This window comes from Canis aureus, chromosome 19 (genome assembly GCF_053574225.1).
Source record: "Canis aureus isolate CA01 chromosome 19, VMU_Caureus_v.1.0, whole genome shotgun sequence".
NCBI lineage: Eukaryota > Metazoa > Chordata > Mammalia > Carnivora > Canidae > Canis > Canis aureus.
In genome coordinates this window covers 44,417,030-44,437,935 of record NC_135629.1, presented here as the reverse complement: position 1 = coordinate 44,437,935, position 20,906 = coordinate 44,417,030, and the positions used below count along the sequence as shown (strand labels likewise).

At 46.4% G+C, this 20,906-nt stretch overlaps 1 protein-coding gene and 1 long non-coding RNA gene across 2 annotated transcripts in view; one reads left to right on the top strand and one right to left on the bottom strand.

Annotated features, from left to right (window-relative positions):
- The window catches only part of CDCP1 (CUB domain containing protein 1), a 57,839-nt gene that overhangs the window by 16,527 nt on the left and 20,406 nt on the right, over positions 1–20,906 (bottom strand). The window contains exons 2-4 of the mRNA XM_077859197.1: positions 12,572–12,781; positions 7,536–7,898; positions 6,017–6,385 (exon numbers count right to left, since the gene is read on the bottom strand). Coding sequence (XP_077715323.1) covers positions 6,017–6,385; positions 7,536–7,898; positions 12,572–12,781 — 942 coding nt within the window. The remainder of the gene's footprint in view (positions 1–6,016; positions 6,386–7,535; positions 7,899–12,571; positions 12,782–20,906) is intronic.
- On the top strand, positions 7,107–10,679 carry LOC144290210 (uncharacterized). Its single transcript, XR_013357997.1, has 2 exons — positions 7,107–7,202; positions 9,929–10,679. It is a non-coding gene; the product is annotated as an uncharacterized LOC144290210 (long non-coding RNA).

The following is a 20,906-nucleotide window of genomic DNA, read 5'->3' as shown; positions in this document are numbered from 1 at the left end:
AGCAGCAAGTCCAGATTCCAGTGCCCTATGTTCTTGCCAACATTTGGTGTTGCCAGCCTTCCTCATTTTAGCCATTCTGGTAGGCGTGGAATGGTACTGTGGTTTTATGATTCATATTTACTTTGAAGGTCACTGTAGAATAATCAAGGGACAGTGATGAGACGTACTGCAATTGAGCCAAAACAGAGAGTGGAGTTTGTCGAGGAAAATGATTCTGATTTTGGTGCAAGATGGATCTTGTATTGAGGGGAACATCAGGAGGACCCTGGCCTCTGTGTTCACACTACATGTGTCTGGCTTTCCAGTTCTGTAGACACATCCCATTCATTAGTCATTGGATGCGGCTTCTTTCCATACTTATTTTGGTTGGCTCTCAGGGGAGATGCAGGGGTAGACCCAGTAAATTCCCATGCTGCCTAAGGTATGTGTTCATAAGTGGCTTCAGCAGTCTGGGCAGGAGGGAAGTTATGTGGCCCTCACCTGTCACAGGTGGCGTGCTTTAAATAGAATTGTCACTATTTACATTTGTAAATCTATGGAAAAATAAGACAGATTTTACTCAGGGTCTTCTGTGCTTTGATAAGTTGCCTTAGCCTATTCACACCAGGAGAAGGAGGGGTAGGTGTGTCAGTCACCAGTTTATGGCTGAAAGAGACCTCGGAGAGGCTCCACGTATTTGCTCAAATCTAGGAACCTAATGGATAGTTTCCTACTGCAAGAGAATCCCATATTCTTTCTACAATACTACAGATGTTTCCTTCTTATAATAAATCCTTGAGCTGGAGATTTGAGAAGACACCTCCCCCTGCAAAAAAGACAAACTTTCACTATTTGATATTTATTGACACAGGGATTAGCTTATTGACTGAAGTTTCAAAAAAGTCCCTATTTTTGTGGAATCTGTAGATAGAGATTTCTCTACTTCATTTCTTTCTTTCTTTCTTTTTTTTTTTAGAGAGAGAGAGAGAGAGCAAGGTAGGAAGGGGCAGAGGGAGAGGGAGAGAGAGAATCTTAAGCAGGCTCCACACTAGTGCAGAGCCTGATGCTGGGCTCAATCCCACGATTCTGAGATCATGACCTGAGCCTAAATCAAGAGTCGGAGGCTCAACCAACTGAGTCACTGAGGTGCCCCGAGATTCCTTACTTTAAAATAAAAATGTGTTCCATGGGAATAAGGGGCTACGATATGTGTCAATTCTGCCAGGATAAATTTAAGTCCCACAGAGCATGAGTTATCCAACAAAAGACAAAAACAAAGTCAACCTTGAGGTAAAGGCTCCAGGTGGGTTGGAGGTCTTGCTGAAGAAGAAGCAACACAACTGCTTCCCCAACCAGCATTTACTCAGACTGGTGTTGAGACTCATTGAAACACATGGTGTAACAAGCTGGAAACTCCTGTTCGTCTACCTTGTATAAGTCATGATAACTCAGAAGCCCTTGGGTTTTGAAGATACTAGTCTGTTTGGTGCTTTCAGAGCAAGTGAACATACCTCCTAACAGCGGTAGGAGGATGTGTAAAGCAGTAGGCTAGCGGTCTGCTCTGGCTAAAGGGAACCATGTACTTAGGGAGACTACTATTAACTTGTAGGATTCGGCATCAGCAGGGCCACTTGAATCTTGCAGAAATGATATAAAAAGAGGAACAGTTTGCGGGAGACAACAGAGACATTGTCTCTCTATGTGACTGTCAGATGAAACTCCAGGTAATGATGTGGCAATACCACCAGGTATGACACGGTAGTACAGTTGACCCTTGAATGATGTGGGGTTAGGGGTGCTGACCTCCTGCCCCACTGTTGAAAATGTCTCTGTAACTTTTGACTCTCCCAAAATTTAACTACTATTGTTTTTTTTTTTAAAATATTTTATTTATTTATTCATGAGAGACACAGAGAGAGAGAAAGAGAAAGGCAGAGATACAGGCAGAGGGAGAAGTAGGCTCTGATGTGGGCTCTGAGCCTGATGTGGGACTCAATCCCGGGTCTCCAGGATCATGCCCCGGGCCGAAAGCAGGTGCTAAACCGTTGAGCCACCCAGGGATCCCAACTACTAACTATTGTTGACCAGAAGCCTTATCAATACCATAAACAGTCTATTAACATATATTTTGTATGTCATAGGTACCATGTACTATATTCTTGCAATAAAGTCATTTAGAGAAAAGAAAATGTTATTAAGAAAATCATAAGGAGGGGGGATCCTGGGTGGTTCAGTCAGTTAAACATTTGCCTTCGGTTCAGGTCATGATCCCAGGGTCCTGGGATTGAGCCCCACATTGGGCTCCCTGCTCTGTGGGGGGCCTGCTTCTCCCTCTCCCTCTGCCCGTCCCCCTGCTTGTGCTCTCTTTCTGTCAGATAGATAAATAAATAAACAAAATATTAAAAAAAGAAAATCAAAAGGGAAGAGAAAATACTTTTACGATGTTATATTTGTATTTATTGAAATAAAAAAAGTCTGTATAAGTAGACCTGTGCAGTTTAGACCTGTGTTATTCAAGACCTGTATTGTACCATCAACAAATAAAAAATAAAAAAGAGAGTGCAGAATGGAACACTGAAAAACAAGATTTGTTTGGTAGAGATGAATATGGCTTGAGCTCTGGTGGAGCTGTGTGCTTTGGGCAGCAGAAGCTGTCAGTGCTCACAAACATGCTCACAGCAAGCCAGATGGGTTACTCCTCAGGCCCAGGGCAGACTGTCCATCACCCATCCCAACATAGAATATTTATGGTCAAGCCATGGAAAGACATGCCTTAGAGCTCCTCTGGCTCTAGTTTGAGCCTATCTGATATTTTGTTTTGTTTGTTTGTTTGTTTGTTTTTTTGCAGTGTGGGCCCAGCATGGTCAGGTCCTGCTGTGGATGATGAGGGCTATAGGTGCTGCTGGGGCTCTGATGACTGCCTCTGCCCTTGCTGAGGCTTTGGCTTTGCACAGTTGCTATGATAATCAATCTCCAGGCTTGAGAAGGTCTCCTGCTCTTCTTTCTCAAGCTCTTCCCCTCATCTGACTTCCTGGAACAGCCACTCTCCCGGGTGCCCCCAGTGAAGCATAACCATCTTGCCCCTTCTGATGGGCTATGTCATTGGATGGTATCTGGTTCTTGAGCTACTTTGGGCAAGAGGCTGCCTCTTGAGATTTGGTAAGAATTTACAAAGGGCCTGAAATGTGCCAGAAACTGTGGTGCGTGTAGGCAGATAGAAGAATAAAACAGGTTCCTGATTGGGAGGAGTTTAGTGGGACACAGATGTGCAGTCAGATAAATACAACAGGGTATGTGATGAATGCAAACTCCCCACAGGAGCACTCTTGGTGTAGTGGCTTTGGTTTGGGTAGTCGTTTCCCCCACTGGGGGCAAAGGAGGACAACTGAGGGGCATGAGGCCCTGGCCTGGGTTCAGGGAGGGACAGCAGGAGACCAGCCCCAGGTTTGCCTTCACACTCTTGGGGGAAGGAAGGGCAGAGGCTCCTACACAAGGGACTCAGTCTCTGGAAGCACTCCTTGCAGCTGCTTCTTTCTCATGTCCAAGGCAGAAAGAGCAGAAACAATACACAGAGCCCCTTCCAGTGGCAATGAGGGGCACCAACCCTCCGGGGCCTCCCAGGTAGGTTGGAAAGCGCCAGGCTCTGCCACGAGTCTCTCCCTGAAACTCCTACCAGCCTGCTGTGTGTACCCTGCCTTGAACCCATGGCATACCAGTGAAACTCCTGGGAAGTGACTGGGTTGTAGTCTATCTCTAAGGGCAAGCACTGTGTCTTTTTCACCCCTGTGTCCCTTCCCTGATCTAGAACCCTGCAGGATAACACTCAAAGAGTACTTACTGCCTGCCAGGCACTGTGTACCTTATTTCATCCTTAAAACACCCCTAACGAGGGTGGGCCTATCCTCTATTTTAAGACGAGGGACCGAGTCACACAAATGTTAAGGGCCTTGCCCACAATCACTTGGTAAATAGAGGAACCAGGATTCAAATCCACGTGGGCAGACTCTACACTTTATGTGAAGCTGTGACACCACCAAATGGCTTTACATTGCAGTTAACTCTCTTTACTTATCTGGAAACTAAAGCCATGCCCTTCTGGATGGATGCTGGTTAAAGCCTGTTTAAGAATTTGATTAGTTGCGGAAATCAGCTCAGCTCTTCTTCCAGGAAATGCAATAAATCGGCAGCACTCACCATAGCTGAGATGATCAACGGATCCCTCTGTCTCCTAACCTCAAACCCACACCATCTCCAGATTCTTATGTGGCTGTTTTCAACATTCCGATGATGAAATTGTGACAGTGGAATCATAAAAATGTGTCAGCAGGCACACACACGCATCCGCACACACACACAGTTACTTCTACATGGTTACTGTAAATCAAAAGGCATCTTGGTCAGGTTACGCCAGGGCTACAGCTTCTGGAAAAACCCAGAGGGAATTGCTGAGGCAAGGCCAGCCAGGCAACCCCACAGGCGGGTCCCACACTGTCGCTTTCCAGATGTTTTATCAGCTCTACTAAAATGAATATTACTCTTCCATTTAATTTTTCTGCCTGGGTCTGCACCTGCTTCCTGGAGGTAAATACTAATCAAAACAAGGCTGAGAATCAGTCCTCGGGATAGAACCTGTCCTGAGCACATGTCACAGGTTCAAGACCACTTGTCACACACTTGCTCCTTTGCAGACTCCAGGTTACAGATGGGCCCCAGGAACAGTCACTCTGAACTCATCTTGTACCTTTTTTTTTTTTTTAAAGATTTTATTTATTTATTTGAGAGAGGGAGAGCACGAGCAGGGGGAGGGGCAGAGGGAGAGGGAGAAGTAGGTTCCCCGCTGAGCAGAGAGCCTGACTTGGGGCTCGATGCCTAGGACCCCAGGATCATGACCTGAGCTGAAGGCAGACGCTTAACCGACTGAGCCACTCAGGTGTCCCCATCTTGTACCTTTTATTTCAAGACTCGCGCCACTCCTCATGGAGCAAAGTTTAAGGAGGCACTTACTCTCAGGAGCTGGCCTTGCACTTACATGATCTTTTTTTTTTCTTTTTTTTGCACTTACATGATCTTGACGGTGAGCACCTCCTGAAGAGCAAGCACCTCAGAGCGGATGCCTCCTTCAATGTTGCATGCTGGGCACTTTGCCCTAACCCTGGCCCTGACTCAACCTTTTCTGGGTTCATGGCATCTCTGTAAAATGTGTGTAGAGTGATGTGCAACCTCATTCTCAACAGCCCACGTGGGATTCAGAATGATCCAGAGCACAGGCATTGGGTTCTGAGCTTGCTCTGCTCCTGACAAACTATGTGATGTTGGGCTAGTTCAATAAGCTCTCTGAACCTCCTGGTTTTTCAGCAGTAATTGAGGATAACTCCTGCCTCCCCTATAGGGTTGTCATAAGGATTAGCGAGGCTAAGTGGTATGCTTAGGTCGGGGCTGGGCACGGAGTATGCGTGCGTGGTATGGGGCACTCAGCCAATTAAACAGGGTTCATGATCATTATCACTACTGATGGTGCTGAGACCATCCTGATTTACACTGAGAGTTAAGATATGTAATTTAGAAAGTAATCTTCCGGGAACCTGGGTGGCTAAGTAGGTTGAGCTAACCTCTGACTCTTGATTTTGGCTCAGGTCATGATCTCAGGGTCCTGAGATGGAGCCCCACGTCAGGCTCTCTGCTGTGCATGGGGCCTGCTGAAGATGCTCTCTCTTCCTCTTCCTCTGCCCCTCCCCCACACTGCTTGTGCTCTAAGGGGAAAAAAAGTGACCTTCCAACACTTTCATTAAAAACAACAGCCTGAATGCAAGTTCTCGTTTGCTTCTCACTGTGTTGAAATGGAGCAGCGTGCCAGGCGTTCATCCAAGAGCCTGTCTTATTGCCTGGCAATGCACTTCCTGAAACTCTTACAGGGTCCAGAGTCCAAGTGTTCCAGAAGCCATAGATGAGCAATAGGAAGGGAACCTCACACCAAGCAGACTACCCAGGAAGGAAAAGAGCTGGAGGAGGAGGGGAAAAGAAGGTGGGGCTCACTTACTGCTTTCGTTCTGTGGATGTTGGACCAAAACTTGAAATTGCAGCCGGAGGATCCCCGGATTTTGGGCATCTTGGTCACAGCCCTGCAGAGAGAGGTTGAAGTTCCCAGCCATGTTCCCGGGCTGTTTGTCCTGCAGCCTGAACACCTCGGGGTTGGTGGTGGAGCCCGGGATGTAGTACTCCACCCGCTCCTCCTTCTTCTCGCAGTTGGAGACATTGAAGTGAAGGAAGGAGACGCTGGCCCGCAGGTGCGCGGGAATGACAAACTGCCACGTCATGAGCTCGTCCTCCGGGAAGCCATCTGGGTAGTTGGCAGACATCAGGGTTGCTGAGCCTTCACCCTCAAACACAGATTCGATGATGCACAGTCCTATTTGGGAGGAGGACCCAAATGAGAAAGAATAAGAGGTGGTTAGAACGTGCCCTGGTTGCTCATGGCTGAGAGGCAGCAGGGTTAGGAAGCGTTGAGAGCAATTCTCAGGTCCTAAGCTCTGGGTGTTGTCTTATCTCCAATGAGGATACATCAGAGGCGGGTGACTAAATGCTTAATGACCAACCCAGAGATGGGGTGGGGGAGCCTTAATTTGTAGTGTCTGTCCATTTCCTTGCTGTAAATATTCCCACCATGGCTGATTTCAAGCTGCCAACGTGACATGAATGCGGAGTCTGGAGCAGATGGGCAGTAGCTCCCCATTGTATGGCATTTCCACTGTAGAGGTGTGTTTGACATAAGTAACCTCAAGAGCACAGGTAACAGTAAAATGTAGTGAACTCATTAGGAAGTGATGAGTTAAAAAAAAAAAAAGGAAGTGATGAGTTTTGAGTCTTTATTACCTTTGCTTGTAAGCAAATTTTTAAAATTAATTAATTAATTAAGATTTTATTTATTTATTTATTCATGAGAGACAGAGAGAGAGAGAGAGAGACAAAGAGGCACAGACACAGGCAGAGGGAGAAGCAGGCTCTGTGCAGGGAACATGATGTGGGACTCGATCCTCAGCCAAACCGCTGAGCCACCCAGGGATCCCCCCTAAACGAATTTATTTTAACTGTAAGTCTGCCTAATTTCATTTTTGTTAACGGCCCTGTTTAGCATCAGCTCGCAGAATTCCTGAACCTTCAACCATCAGCTGTCGTGAACTGGTGCGAACCGGATCCAGGACACCACGGATACAATTACATAAAAGGTGAAAGGGCTACAACTTGGGACTAAGACATGAGACATGAGGTAATCCAGGGAGGTGTGGAGGGCCAGTTCCACTTCACGTTTTGAAAAGAAGCCTCACAGCACAAAGGGCCAAGAAAAGAGAGTGGGTGCACAGTTTGTTTCACAGAGAAGGGTGGGTTCACACCAGGAGATCCGCACCACTTCTGGAAGAGTGGGATCTTCCTTCAAGGTAGTCACAGGAGAGCGCTGACATCTGCCCGTTTCTGACCTAGAACCGTGTGTTGTGTGTGTGTGTGTGTGTGTGTGTGTGTCTCAGCCTCAGCAAACAGTGGGGATGGAGGGGCGTGCTCACGTTTTATAGAAGATCGGTTTGCGATGCTGAAGCCGGAGATGTTCCTGTTGTGAAACCAGGGCAAGTGTAAGGCCATCTTCACCCCTTCTTGCATTTTGATGCGGGACACAGTGCCGTTGCTGCAGAAAGTCCCTATCTTGACGGCGGTGGCATCGATGCGGCCGCTGATGGAGTGAGTGACCCCGTCGGGGCAGCTCTCCCCGGGCCCGATCTGCCTCAGGCGCGGCGGGGCGAACTGTAGCTCTAGACCAATGCTCTTGTGAGCTCTCACGTCCCAGATGAAAGTTCTGTTGAGGGTGGGCAGCGTCGATGTTGAGGGCTGAAGCTGAACCTCGCCAAACGGACAGGGGCCTGCCATGCAGTCTGAAACACAGTCACAAAAGCTCGCTTGGTCACAAACACTACGGGGCCACTCACTGCCTCCCCTGACCCCTGGGGCGATTGCTGGGGGCCCCCCCGGCAGGCAGATGCACGATCTCCTGGCTGTGCCTGTGTCAGTGGCCCAGAGCTAGCTCACTCTTCTTGGGGGGCGTATGTGTGCTCGGGCTGGGGGAGCCCCTTTGGGCTAGAGAGCCTGAGGGGGCGCCCTGCACCTGCTTCCCCTCCCATGGTGGGTAGCAGCCCACAGCCAGTCACCGCCCGCAAGGCAGGGGTGAACCAGCCAAGCCTGACCTCCTCCCTTCGAGTGACACAACCTGGCGAGGCCTTCCTGGAAGCCGGACGGAGACCCTTTGTGACAGAACCAGTGCGATGGGCTAGCCCAGGTCCCCTGGGTCTGAGACAGTCACGGTTTCACTGTTCCAAAGGCACAGTGCCGAGTTCCACCTTTCAAAACTGGTTTTTCCATCCACATACTCCTCAACACACTGAGAACACTCTGAACTTACGAGCCCCCTTAATGGCTGGAGCCCAGAGGCCCAGTGATTGTCCTGCCTCGTGGCTGTAATGCTGCTGTTTTACCACCACTGCAGTTGAATTTTTCCTTTTTTAAAAGCTAATAGCCAAATGACATCCTTTGATGTATTTTGTTTCCTAAGCCTTTTATTTTTTTTTTATTTTTTTAAAGATTTTATTTATTTATTCATGAGAGACACACACACACACACACACACACACAGAGAGAGAGAGAGGCAGAGACACAGGCAGAGGGAGAAGCAGACTCCATGCAGGGAGCCCGACGTGGGACTCGATCCCGGGTCTCCAGGACCACACCCCGGGCTGAATGCGACACTAAACCACTGAGCCACCGGGGCTGCCCCTGTTTCCTAAGCCTTTTAAAACAAAGCAAGAAATGTTGCTCGCAAGGAAGAAATGGGCCTGTGGAAGAAGTGATGAAGGCAGATGGAACAGGGAGACTTGGTTGTGTCCAGTGTGGGGAATCTGAAAGGTGCAGTGGCTTCAGGCCCCTGTTGCAGGGATCTTCCTGCTCCTAGTGCTGCTCCATTGGGGTGTCTGAAAGGACTGCCAACTTGAAGTGGGATTATGGGAGAATTTCAGAGCTGGCTAGGACCTCTGGGGTCACTCACACTCAAACTCTCAATTTTGCAAAGTACTCCTTGGAATCTGGGTGACCAGCATGTTTGCAGTGCACACAATCCCGGGACGAAAGCTCAGGCTGTGTTTGGTCTGCCTGAGCTCTTGCAACACATTGCGTTGCCTAACCCATGAAACGGGGTGAGATGATAAGGTGACAAAGGTGGCTAAAATTAGTTTTTGTGTATGGGCAAAGATAGGACCTATTTTTAGGAGCTCATGGAGACTTCATGATATTAAGCCACCTTTGGGGCGCCTGGGTGGCTCAGTAGGTTAAGTATCTGCTTTCGGCTCAGGTCATGATTCCGGGCTTGGATTCCAGTCCTACGTCAGGCTCCCTGTCCACCAAGATGTCTGCTTCTCCCCCGGCCTCTCCCACCAGCTTGTGCTCTCACGCTCTATCTCTCTCTTTCTCTCAGATGAACAAATAAAATCTTTAAAAAAAAAAAAAAGCCACCTTTTTCAGAGCTTTCCATCCATCCATACCTCCAAGTGCCCAGGGCCACATGGATTAGCTCCTGCTGGGGGTCTCCTGAGATCTCTTCACCCTTTTTATTTTTTTTAATTTTTAAAAAAGATTTTATCTATTTATTCACGAGAGATACATAGAGACAGAGACATAGGCAGAGGGAGAAGCAGGCTCCATGCAGGGAGCCCGATGCGGGACTCGATCCCCGGACACCAGGATCACGCCCTGAGCTGAAGGCAGATACCCAACCGCTGAGCCGCCCAGGCGTACCCCTTCACCCTCTTTAGGCAGTGATTTTCTTTTTTATGCTCTGGCACATTTTGATATTGGGGTTTTAAGAGCCTTATTACATTAACTAAGAAAATCCACCTCTTTCCGTGTTCTCGAACAGGGGTCAGCAAGTCACAGCTCATGAGCCCAGTTCAGCACAATCCCTACCACCGAGCATAAAGATGTGGGATGTCACTGCCCAGGCGTTTCCCTACTACCAGTGGCTGACTCACGCTGCAACAGTGGAGCCCAGTGGTTGGGACAAAGATGATCTGAGATATTTACTATTCAGCCTTTACCTCCTCTGGAATGGTTTCAATATCACAAGAACTTATCTGCCTGAAGTTTTACAGGATCCTCTATGAAACCATGTCTAACTAACCCAAACCCTGCTTTCCCCCCTCTTGGACGTGGTTTCCAATCTCCTCTTCCATTATTTATTTTTTCAGGTTCCCTAATTTTCTATGAGTCAATCTGGCTCACAACACTTTCCCTGCAAATTATTCCTTTTATTCAGATTTTCATACTTATTATAATAATGTTGTACATAGTCTCTTTTAGAAATTGGCTCTGCAAATGTCATTCAATCAACATTTATCCTTTCAATGCTGTATATTTGTATTTTTCTCTTTCTTTTTTTCCAGAGGACTAATCAAGATGTGTCTATTTAATTAGTCTTTATAAAAACCATGCCTTAGCTTGAGTTATCAGATGTAGTTCTAAAGCTGCTGGTAATACTTTAATTGCTCCTTTTGTTTTTCTGAACTTCTTTTTTCTAAGGTTTATTGTACTCCCTTTTCTTATCTATTGCCCGATTCATTAATTTTCAATGAAAGGCAAAATAAATTTTTCTGGGTATGGCTTTGATTGGATCTCAAATAGTGTTCTCCTTGTTGTTATGACCTCTAGGTTCCTAGCCAACATGCTCACCTAAAGCAATTGGGAAATGATAGATTTAATTCTTTCTGCCTGGTGATTATACCTTATGTCAATCTCCTATCCTAAATTCAAATTATAAGGAATAACAATAATCCCAAATAGCCATAGTTTGTTACCTTGTGTGTCAAACATTTTGAGTCCATTAGTTTATTTCACCCTCAAGAAAGCCCTGTTGGTTGGTACAATGACTTATTTTACAGTTGAAAAAAAACCAAGTCACAAAGCAGTTAAGTGACTCATTCAAAGCCACGTGATGAGCTCACATGATCAGGAGCCTAAAGCTTGAAGCCAGATCTAGCTCTCTCAGCCTTAAAGCTACTGTTTACCCCATTGTGTCTCTCGGACCCACCTTACCACACTTATGTCCTCAACCTTCCAATTTCTTTCTTTTTTTAAAGATTTTTAAGTAATATCTACACCCAGTGTGAAACTTTACCCTACAACCCTGAGATCAAGAGTCATAGGCTCCACCAATTGAGCCACCTGGGCGTTCCCAATTTCTTTGTCTTTCAACTCCTTTGCTTTTTTTTTTAAAAAATATTTTATTTATTTATTCATGAGACACACACACACACACACACACACACACAGAGGCAGAGACACAGGCCGGAGGAGAAGCAGGCCCCAAGCAGGGAGCCCGAGGGACTCGATCCTGGGTCTCCAGGATCACGCCCTGGGCTGAAGGCAGCGCTAAACCGCTGAGCCACCTGGGCTGCCCCTCCCTTGCTTTTTTGCTCTTCATCAGCAACATTTTAGCTTAAAATTAAATTAGTTAATTTAAATTTGAATTGAATTAGGTTTAAAACTTTTTTTTAAACAATCTTTTTATTTTTTTTAAAGATTTTATTTATTTATTCATGAGAGACACACAGAGAGACAGAGAGAGAGAGAGAGAGAGAGAGAGACGCAGAGACACAGGCAGAGGGAGAAGCAGGCTCCATGCAGGGAGCCTGATGTGGGACTTGATCCGGGACTCCAGGATCACGCCCGGCCAAAGGCAGGCACTAAACCACTGAGCCACCCAGGGATCCCCCAAAACTTTTTTTTTTTTTAAGATTTTATTTATTTATTCATGAGAGACACACACACACACAGAGGCTGAGACACAGGCAGAGGGAGAAGCAGGCTCCATGCAAGGAGCCTGATGTGGGACTTGATCTTGGGTCCCCAGGATCACACCCTGGGCTGCAGGCGGTGCTAAACCGCTTCGCCACCAGGGCTGTCCCAAAACTTTTTTTAAAAAAGATTTTATTTATTTGTTTGAGAGGGAGTGAGTGAGAGAGGGAGCATGAGCAGGGGCAGGAGCAGAGGGAGAGGGAGAAGCAGGCTCCCCTCTGAGCAGGGAGCCTGATGCAGAATTCAATCCCAGGACTCTGGGATCATGACCTGAGCTAAAGGCAGACACTTAACGGTTTGAGCCACCCAGGTGCCCCTGAACTAAATTAGCTTTAAAGTTTTAGTTTAACAACTTTAAACTTTAGTTTAAAAACTTACGGCACCTCAGCTGGAGCATCCCAGACCTGAAGCTTCGAAGATCCTTAGCTCTGTCAAGAAACAGTGTGGCACAGGGGTGGCAGGTAAAGCCTGGGGCCAGCGTACCTGGGTTCTTGTCCTGCTGTGACTCATTAGCCATGCTAACTTAGGTGAGTTTTTGTGTTTCTCAGAGAGCTGTTTTGTAGATTCAACAACTTAAACCGTGGAAAGCACTGAGAACCACAAACAGCCACATACCAGCTAAATAGAGCATGGGGTTTCAGCATTTGAGGCTGGTTTAGCCCCAGAAAGAGAGGCAGGGAGGCCAAACAGTTGGTGAGTGTGTACTTACCAATATTCTTCTGGATATCAATGACAAAGTGATTCTCTGGGTCCTGGCAGCTGAAGGAAAAGATCTCTTTTTCTCCAGATTTGATGGTCAACGTGGTTTTATGTCTTTTAGAATTGATGATGTAACAGGGCTTCACTGGCAGAGCTGGGGTCCCAGGCTTTATGAAAACTGTAATGCCACTTCCTTGTGGCAGGGCAATCTCAGAAGCTTCTAGAGGAAGGAAGAAACATGGAGTGAGCAGGACAATTTAGGTCTCCAAACTTACTGCCGTCCCCTCTGTTGGTCCAGGAAGGATAAACCCTCTTTGACAACTTTGTTCCCTCCCTCCTGGTCTGAGAAGGGAGGTGATGTAACATGACAGTGCTATCCTGACCAATGGGAAAGAAGCAGGCTATTGCTGATGGGGTGTTGACAAGTGTCTCATTTGCATTATTATTTTTTCTAAAACTTAAAAACACCGGACCACTTCCTAAATGTTTTGAGCAGTGAGCACAGATACCCCATCTGTGTAGCATTAAATAGCAATCAGAGAAACTGTCACACCTCTTCTCATATGACTAGACGAAAGTCCATGTACAGAAACCGTCTATCTATACAGGGACATATTTGTTGGCAAAGAGCTGCTGTCTCCTGCTCTGAGAGCTTTACATGCCCAGTATATACATGTAAACCATAGTGGAGGCTGGGAAGAAAAAAAAAATTTTTTTTTGTTTTTTTAAGAAAAAATTTTTTAAAAAGGTTTTATTTATTTATTTGAGAGAGCAGTGGGGAGGGGTAGAAGGAGAGGGAGAAGCAGACTCTTCCCAGAGCAGGGAGAGGGACTGGGGCTGATCCCAGCACCTCAAGATCATGATCTGGGCAGAAACCAAGAGTCAGACGCTTAACCAACTGAGTCACCCAGATGCCCCTAAAAAGTTACTTATTTTATTTATTTTTATTTTTATTTATTTATTTTTAAAGATTTATTTATTCATTCGTGAGAGACACAGAGAGAAAAAGAGGCAGAGGCACAGGCAGAGGGAGAAGCAGGCTCCACGCAGGGAGCCCGACGTGGGACTCGATCCCGGGACTCCAGGATCACACCCTAGGCCAAAGGTGGTGCTAAACCGCTGAGCCACCCAGGCTGCCCCCTATTTTGTTTTTAAAAAGATTTTATTTATTTATTTGAGAGAGCGAGAGAGCACAAGCAGGGGGAGGGGCAGAGGGAGAGCGAGAAGCAGGCTCCTTGCTGAGGAGGGACACCCACGCAAGGCTTGATCCCAGGACCCTGGGATCATGATCTGAGCTGAAAGCACACGCTTAACCAACTGAGCCACCCAAGTGCCCCTAAAAATTTATTCTTTAAAATCAACTTGAGATATAATTCATATACGTTAAAAAGGGCCCACTCATTTTAAGAGTTGTAACAAATGAATATACATGTGACCAGCACAATAGTCAAGATATAAAAACTTTTCATGACCCCTTTTCATGTCCCTTTATGGTCAACCTTGGCTTTTGGTCCCAGAAAACTATCCATTGCCTGATCTAGACCCTCCTATAAACAGAATCCTACAGTGTATTCTCTTTTGTACCTGGTTTCTTTGCCCAGCACGCTTGTGAGTTTAATCCACGTTTCCGCAGGGATTGGTAGTGTGTTTCTTTTTACTGATAAGTAGTATTCCATCATCACCATAAACTACGGTTTATTTATCCATGCACCTGATGAGTGACATTTCAGGTTTTCTAGTTTTTGACCAGCCATGTGCTTTAATGTTATCCAAACTACTAGCCTGCATGAGTGTCATATACATTTTCCCTGTCACGGGAAGGTATGAGCACACTTGTATTCCCCAGGCCAGCTGCTGTGTGTGATCATACATTGGGACTACTGTCAACGTCTTCTTGGGAACCTGTCTCCCTTGTTCGCTCTGCTGTAGCCTGGCCAGCCGGCAGCTCTTTATATAGTGTGGGAATTGATCTGTGATAACGAACTGCAAATATTCTCTCCATTTTACCATTAAGACCTTTACCCTCTTTGGGCCTCTGTTCCTTATTCGTAAAATGAGGGGGTTGGGCTAGAATAACTCTACTTACATTTCCTGCCAGCTCCCAGTCTATGACTAGTATCTGACTAAGTGAGAAGTGACTTTGCAACTGTAAGCATTCCAAACCACTGCCCAGCAGTGACACATGTCTCAGAGCGCCAGGGCACCAGCTCAGGTGCCTCCCTGATTTTGCTTTCAAGATGGCTTAGGTGCATTTTTTGGAGCAGAATGTCCCAATCTCTCCACCTTTAGCTTGTACTCCCTCTCTTCTTTGATCACTGTGCTCAGGCCACCTTTGCTTTCTTTCTTGAAAACACTAACCTCAAAAACAAAAACAAAAACCCACTAATCTCTCTCCCATCCCCAGGGCCTTTGCACATGCTGGTTCTGATTTCTTTCTTTTTTAAAGACTTATTTATTTATTTATTTGAGCAGGGAGCCTGACATGGGGCTTGATCCCAGGACCCCAAGATCATGACCTGAGCTGAAGGCAGACGCTTAACCAACTGAGCCACTCTGGCGCTCTGGGTCCTGATTTCTAAAATGTTCTTTCTCTAGCAAGACTTGGGTCCTTTTTGTCATTCCAGTCTCAGCTCAAAGGTCATCTCCTCAGAGCAGCCTTCCCTGACCAGCCCCCTCAAGGGCTCCCCTCACCTCCCACTTCCAGTCTTCCTGCTTTATGTCCCTCCCCGCTCTAGTCTTTGAGAGCACGTTGTTACTTGTTCATCTGTTCTTGCTGTCCATGATCAGAATGTGAGCTCCTTCCTACCGGAAGGCAGCAAGAATTTGCCTGCCTTTTTCAGTGGTAGCCTCGGGATCCAGCCAGTGCCTGGTGCCCGTGTGGAAGCAGAAGTCACAAGCCTCTCAGCAGCTCCGGGGAAAACGAAAGTCTCCAAATTCTTGTCTTGGCTGCCTCTGGATGTACCTCACAGACATACCACCCCTCCAGGATTTCAGTCTGGGCTAATAAATCTTGGTGGGAACCAGGGGCTCCGAGCTTCTTAATTAACCGTGAAAACACTCTCTGAGGCAGAGGTTTATTTACTCCAATGCTTCATTTTCAAGCCGTGTAGCCATTTAGAATCTTCTGAGATGAGAGCTGAAGGCCCAGGGGTTCTTTAAAACATCAGATGAAAATGAATCTAGATCCGTGTTCAGAAACCCAGTTGTCAGACTGATATTCAACCGGTATATGTCAACCTTCTGTTCTTCTTCTATAATTGTAAAAATGTCTTTACCATGTTATTTGCAAAAAATTCTTGGGACACTCAGTCTCGGGAAGGCATGGCATGCTCTCTCGTGGCCTCCAACCCCGAGGCTCCAGTCGGGCTAATTCACCATCAAGGGAAGCCATGTCTAGTCTCAGGACTGCAGCCCAGCTAGCTAGGTTATCAATTTCTTCTCCATTCTTATTTCTCCCTTGTGTTTACACCCGTTGGCCACAGCTTTATTATTATTATTATTTTTTAAAGATTTCATCTATTTATTAATGAGAGGCACAGAGAGAGAAAAAGAGGCAGAGACACAGGCAGAGGGAGAAGCAGGCTCCATGCAGGGAGCCCAACATGGGACTGGATCTGGGGTCTCTAGGATCAGGCCCTGAACTGAAGGCGGCGCTAAACCGCTGAGCCACCAGGGCTGCCCATGGCCACAGCATTATTTAAAAATTCCTCACTCGAGGCACCTGGGTGGCTCAGTCAATCATGCATCTGGCTCTTGATTTCAGCTCAGGTCATGATTTCAGGGTCTTGAGATGAGACTGCATTGGGCTCCATGCTGAGCGGGGACTCTGCTTGGAATTCTCTCCCTCTCTCCCTGCCCTTCCCCCTGCCCCTTTACCAATGCATGTGTTTGAGCAAGCTCGCTCTCTCAAAATAAATTTTAAAAAATTTCAAATTAAGTGTTAGACTCTAAGCAGATCAGCAGTTGCCTGATGGGGATGTAGGGGGAGGTGGGGGCAGAGGATAGAGGCACCAGGGGGAGAGGAGCCTTTGCAGGATGAAAGAACCACTCTGTATCTTGACCATGGAGGTGATTACACATTGTATGCAAATGCCACAATTCATCAAACTGTACACTTAAAATTGGTGAAGTTGATTATAGATGTAAATTATGCCTTAATAAACAAAAAAAAAAGGGAAAAAACATGTATTAGGAAGATTGTGTTTTTACACAAAGTAGGCACTTAATAAATGAAACAAAGGGTTGTCATGACCATAGTTAAAATATGGTTTAATAATATTTTGGAGTGGGCCTTGTTTCTCAAACGGTATGTGTGATATTTTCAAATATCTTTAAATTAGATTTCAAGAACAAGGCTGATCTCACCACGATGTCTCCGCTCAGCTTTTCCTTCCTACAGGCCTGTACCCCCAACTAATTCTGGGTGTATAACAATCTGTTCTATTCTTGATGACAGCCAAAGAAAAATGGATAATCTCTTTTAGAAAATTATTTTTCAGGGTGCCTGGGTGGCTCAGTCAGTTGGGAGGATCCTGGGATCGAGCCCTGCATCAGGCTCCCTGCTCAGTGGGAGGTTCTGCTTCTCCCTCTGCTTGTGCTCTCTCTCTCTTGCTCTCAAATAAATAAATAAATAAATAAAGTATCTTAAAAGAAAAGAAAAATTATTTTTCTTTTAGAATCTTCAGAATTGTCTGGGTTCATAATATGTTCTAGGGGCCCATGCCTGATGCAAATGATTTAATGACAAAAATCTCTGGAGTTCCCGCCCCTAGGGAGTTAATAGTCTAGATGAGGGGTTTCTTTTGTTTTGTCTTTTTGTTGTTGTTGTTTTTTTTCAAGATTTTATTTATTCATGAGAGACACACACACACACACACACACACAGAGGCAGAGACACAGGCAGAGGGAGAAGCAGGCTCCATGCAGGGAGCCCGACGTGGGACTTGAGCCCAGGTTCCCAGGATCAGGCCCTGGGCAGAAGGCGGCGCTAAACCGCTGAGCCACCCGGTCTGCCGTTTTTGTTTTTGTTTTTAAAATATTTATTTATTTATTTACTTGAGAGAGAAATTGGGAGGAGGGGCAGAGGGGGAGAGAGAAAATCTCAAGCAGAGTCCCTGCTGACCTCAGAGCCCAATGTGGGGTTCCATCCCCCAACCCAGAGATCATGACCTGAGCAGAAACCAAGTCAGACACTCAATCGACTGAGCCACCCAGGGGTTTCTAAATGGTCTCTGGAAGGCTTCAAGAATGATAAAATCCCAGGGTCCAGGATGCTCATCACAGGACCTGGGAATCTATATTGGAAACACTTTTTTTCCCTTTGTGCTAGGAGGTAGGGATTCATTTTTACTATTTTTTCTCATATGGAAAGCCAACTGAACACACCAATCCTTCTTTCATGAATTGCAAATGCTACCTGTTTATTTATATTTTTTATTTTGGGTCTAAATAACTGAGATTTTCAGGGATCCCTGGGTGGCTCAGCAGTTTGGCACCTGCCTTCTGCCCAGGGCATGATCCTGGAGTCCAGGGATCGAGTCCTGCATCCGGCTCCCTGCATGGAGCCTGCTTCTCCCTCTGCCTATGTCTCTGCCTCTCTCTGTCTCTCTCTGTGTCTCTTATAAATAAATAAATAAATAAATAAATAAATAAATAAATAAATAAATAAAATCTTAAAAAAAATAACCGAGATTTTCATTCTAACTCATTTTGCCAACCAAGAAGATGAACCATTGAAAGGGATCAATGGGTCACTTCAGGTGAGCATTATTTTTTATCATCTCACCATGTTTCTGCCGCCCCAGTGGCCAACCCAGTACATTCCACCACACAGCCATGGTTCACAGCTCTCCTCAGTACCCCAGATCAGAGAATCCCTACCCAGCTTCCCAGCTCACTGCCCAGAGGAAACACACACACACAGTAAAGCCAAAGCTCACCCACTTTTGCAATAGGAGGGGATGATTTACGTGACAGGCTGTTTCCTGGGGTCATGGCCAAGGACACATCACCCACGGGACTGCCTCCCTCATCCTCAATGATGTATATATTAGCAGAGGGGGCAGATGGGGAGTGAGAGGCTAAAGATCCAACTATGGACATGCTTGATTTCTGGACTCCCCTTACTCACCTACACCCAGCTCCACCATTCCGTAGCAGAGACCCTCATGGCTTGAGTAAAATAACATAACTCATCACAGATGCTTTGAGTTTGAGAATGACATGTTGCTTGCATATTTCCCTCTTCTACACTCACCATCATTAATCCTACCTTGAAACCGGAAATCCCAACACTGTGGAATAAATCTCAGCCATCCACCACAGCCACCCCCAACCAGGTCAGCACATGTGAGGGCTTGACAAATGCAGTGTAGTTTAAAGAAAGTGATTGGATGTTTTCTCCTTCAGCATCTCTTTCTTTTGCCTCCCCAGGAACTTGGTATTTCTCTGGAGTAGTATTTGGGAAGATCTATTATCCAGGTTCACAGAAACTCAGACAATGCTCTAAATTCTGGCAGATTTTGAGGTCTTCCGGGTTGAAAGACATCCAAGCCAAGGCTCGTGGAAGCAGCGTGTGGGCTCCCAGGCTCCCAGCTGGTGCTCATGAATCACACCTCTCTTCTTCAGTCTCCTGCCTTCGACCTCTCCTTATTAGGACAACTTTGTTAGTTTCTGCTTCACCAGCAGCTTCTCTGGCGGGAATTTCTGATAGTTTTAATCACCAATTATTATTCACCATTCATTAATCACCATATCACAGGATATTATACAAATGCCCCTGTTATATCTTCACCCTGCTGTCCTATTTCTTTCTTTGCAAGGGACACGCATCCAAGGAAAAGAGACTCCGAGAAAAGGATTCCAACAGACATAAATTGGGGAAGTTATTTGCTCTCAGATTTGTCAAGAACAGTTTAAAAGACTGACAAATGTGCTTTAAAGATTTTTTAGATGGGTCAGAACCAGCGGCCTTAATTCTTGGGTGTGGTTCCTTGGCAGGAGCTTGACTTCCATTCACTCTCTGTCCACCAAAGACAGACCAAGCAGCTCCCAGCAGGGCCTGGGTCCAGCCCAGGCAGGAGGGGACACTATTAGGACACCTATTTAGATGGATGATGTCTTGCAGGAGAGCCCAGGATGTCGAGGGAGACAAAATGCAGAAGCCGAATGGTACAATCATGAATCAGCGTGGCTGATCAGTCACAGCCTGTGTGGGAGTCAGATTCCAAAGCAAGTCTGTCTATAAGAGGAAGAGTCTTTCTGGCCAAAACAGCCCCATCCCCATCCTCTCTTAGGAAGATGTCTCATTGCACATCCACACCCCTCTCTCAAGTCCATTGGCTCTGGCTGTTGTTTGCTCATCCGTGGAGCGGATCCCTGCTTCTCGGGTTGAGCACCAGACAAAGTAAGGATTTGATTTTAGGCACCAGGTTTGCAAAATACATTTTGTTAAACTGTAGATGATCCCTCGGGGCATGGGATGCTCAGACCACGAGAGCCTGAGGAAGTGACATTAGCAGAAGGGACAGTGCTCTCAAATAAAGAGAGCCTCACACCTCTCCGCCTCACATCCACCCTGTGGCGACATTCACACCTTTTATACAGTCTCTTCTGCTTTTAGTCCCTGCAGAAAGCAGTTGCTGAATTCATGTAAGCTGAGTATACATGTGCCTGCCTGCCCCGCCAGACCCCACCTGATAGCCAGTGACTTGAAGGCACCAGGGAAAATCGAGGAACTCTGAAGACACTGAGGGTCAGCTATTCACAGTCTAGGGGTGGTGGTCAAGGAAGGCTTCCCATTGGAGGCACAACTTAAGGTGGATCTTGAAAAATCAATAGAAGTTTGCCAGCCAGGGATAGTGAGATGGGTGTCAGGAAGGATAGGTGGAGGGAACAGCAGGTGCAAAGACACAGTGGTATGAAGAACATGGATCCAAGGTATTTGTTCTGGCTGGAGGGCAAGAAATATGTGGGAAGAAGAGGCTGGAGACAGACAGGGGACAGGCTGGGAAGGGGCGTGGTCATGGCCTTGCAGTTTGGGCTTCCCTCTGTGGACTAGCATAACTTAGCAGCTTTGCATGATAGTTAAGAGCTTAGATTCTAGAATCTGACTGCTTGGGATGGATTCCTGGCTCTATCACTCACTAACTGTGTCTCCTTGGGCAAATACCTTAACTTTTCTGTACCTCACATTCCTCATCTGCAAATGGAGAGAATACTGGCATTATTGTAAGGACTAAAAGAGTTAATACCTATGAAGTTGCTTAGAACGGTGCCAGGTAGAGATCAAGGTTAGCTGCTATTATTGTTGATAGTTGAAAGCCCAGGGCTGGGCGGGGAGGAGG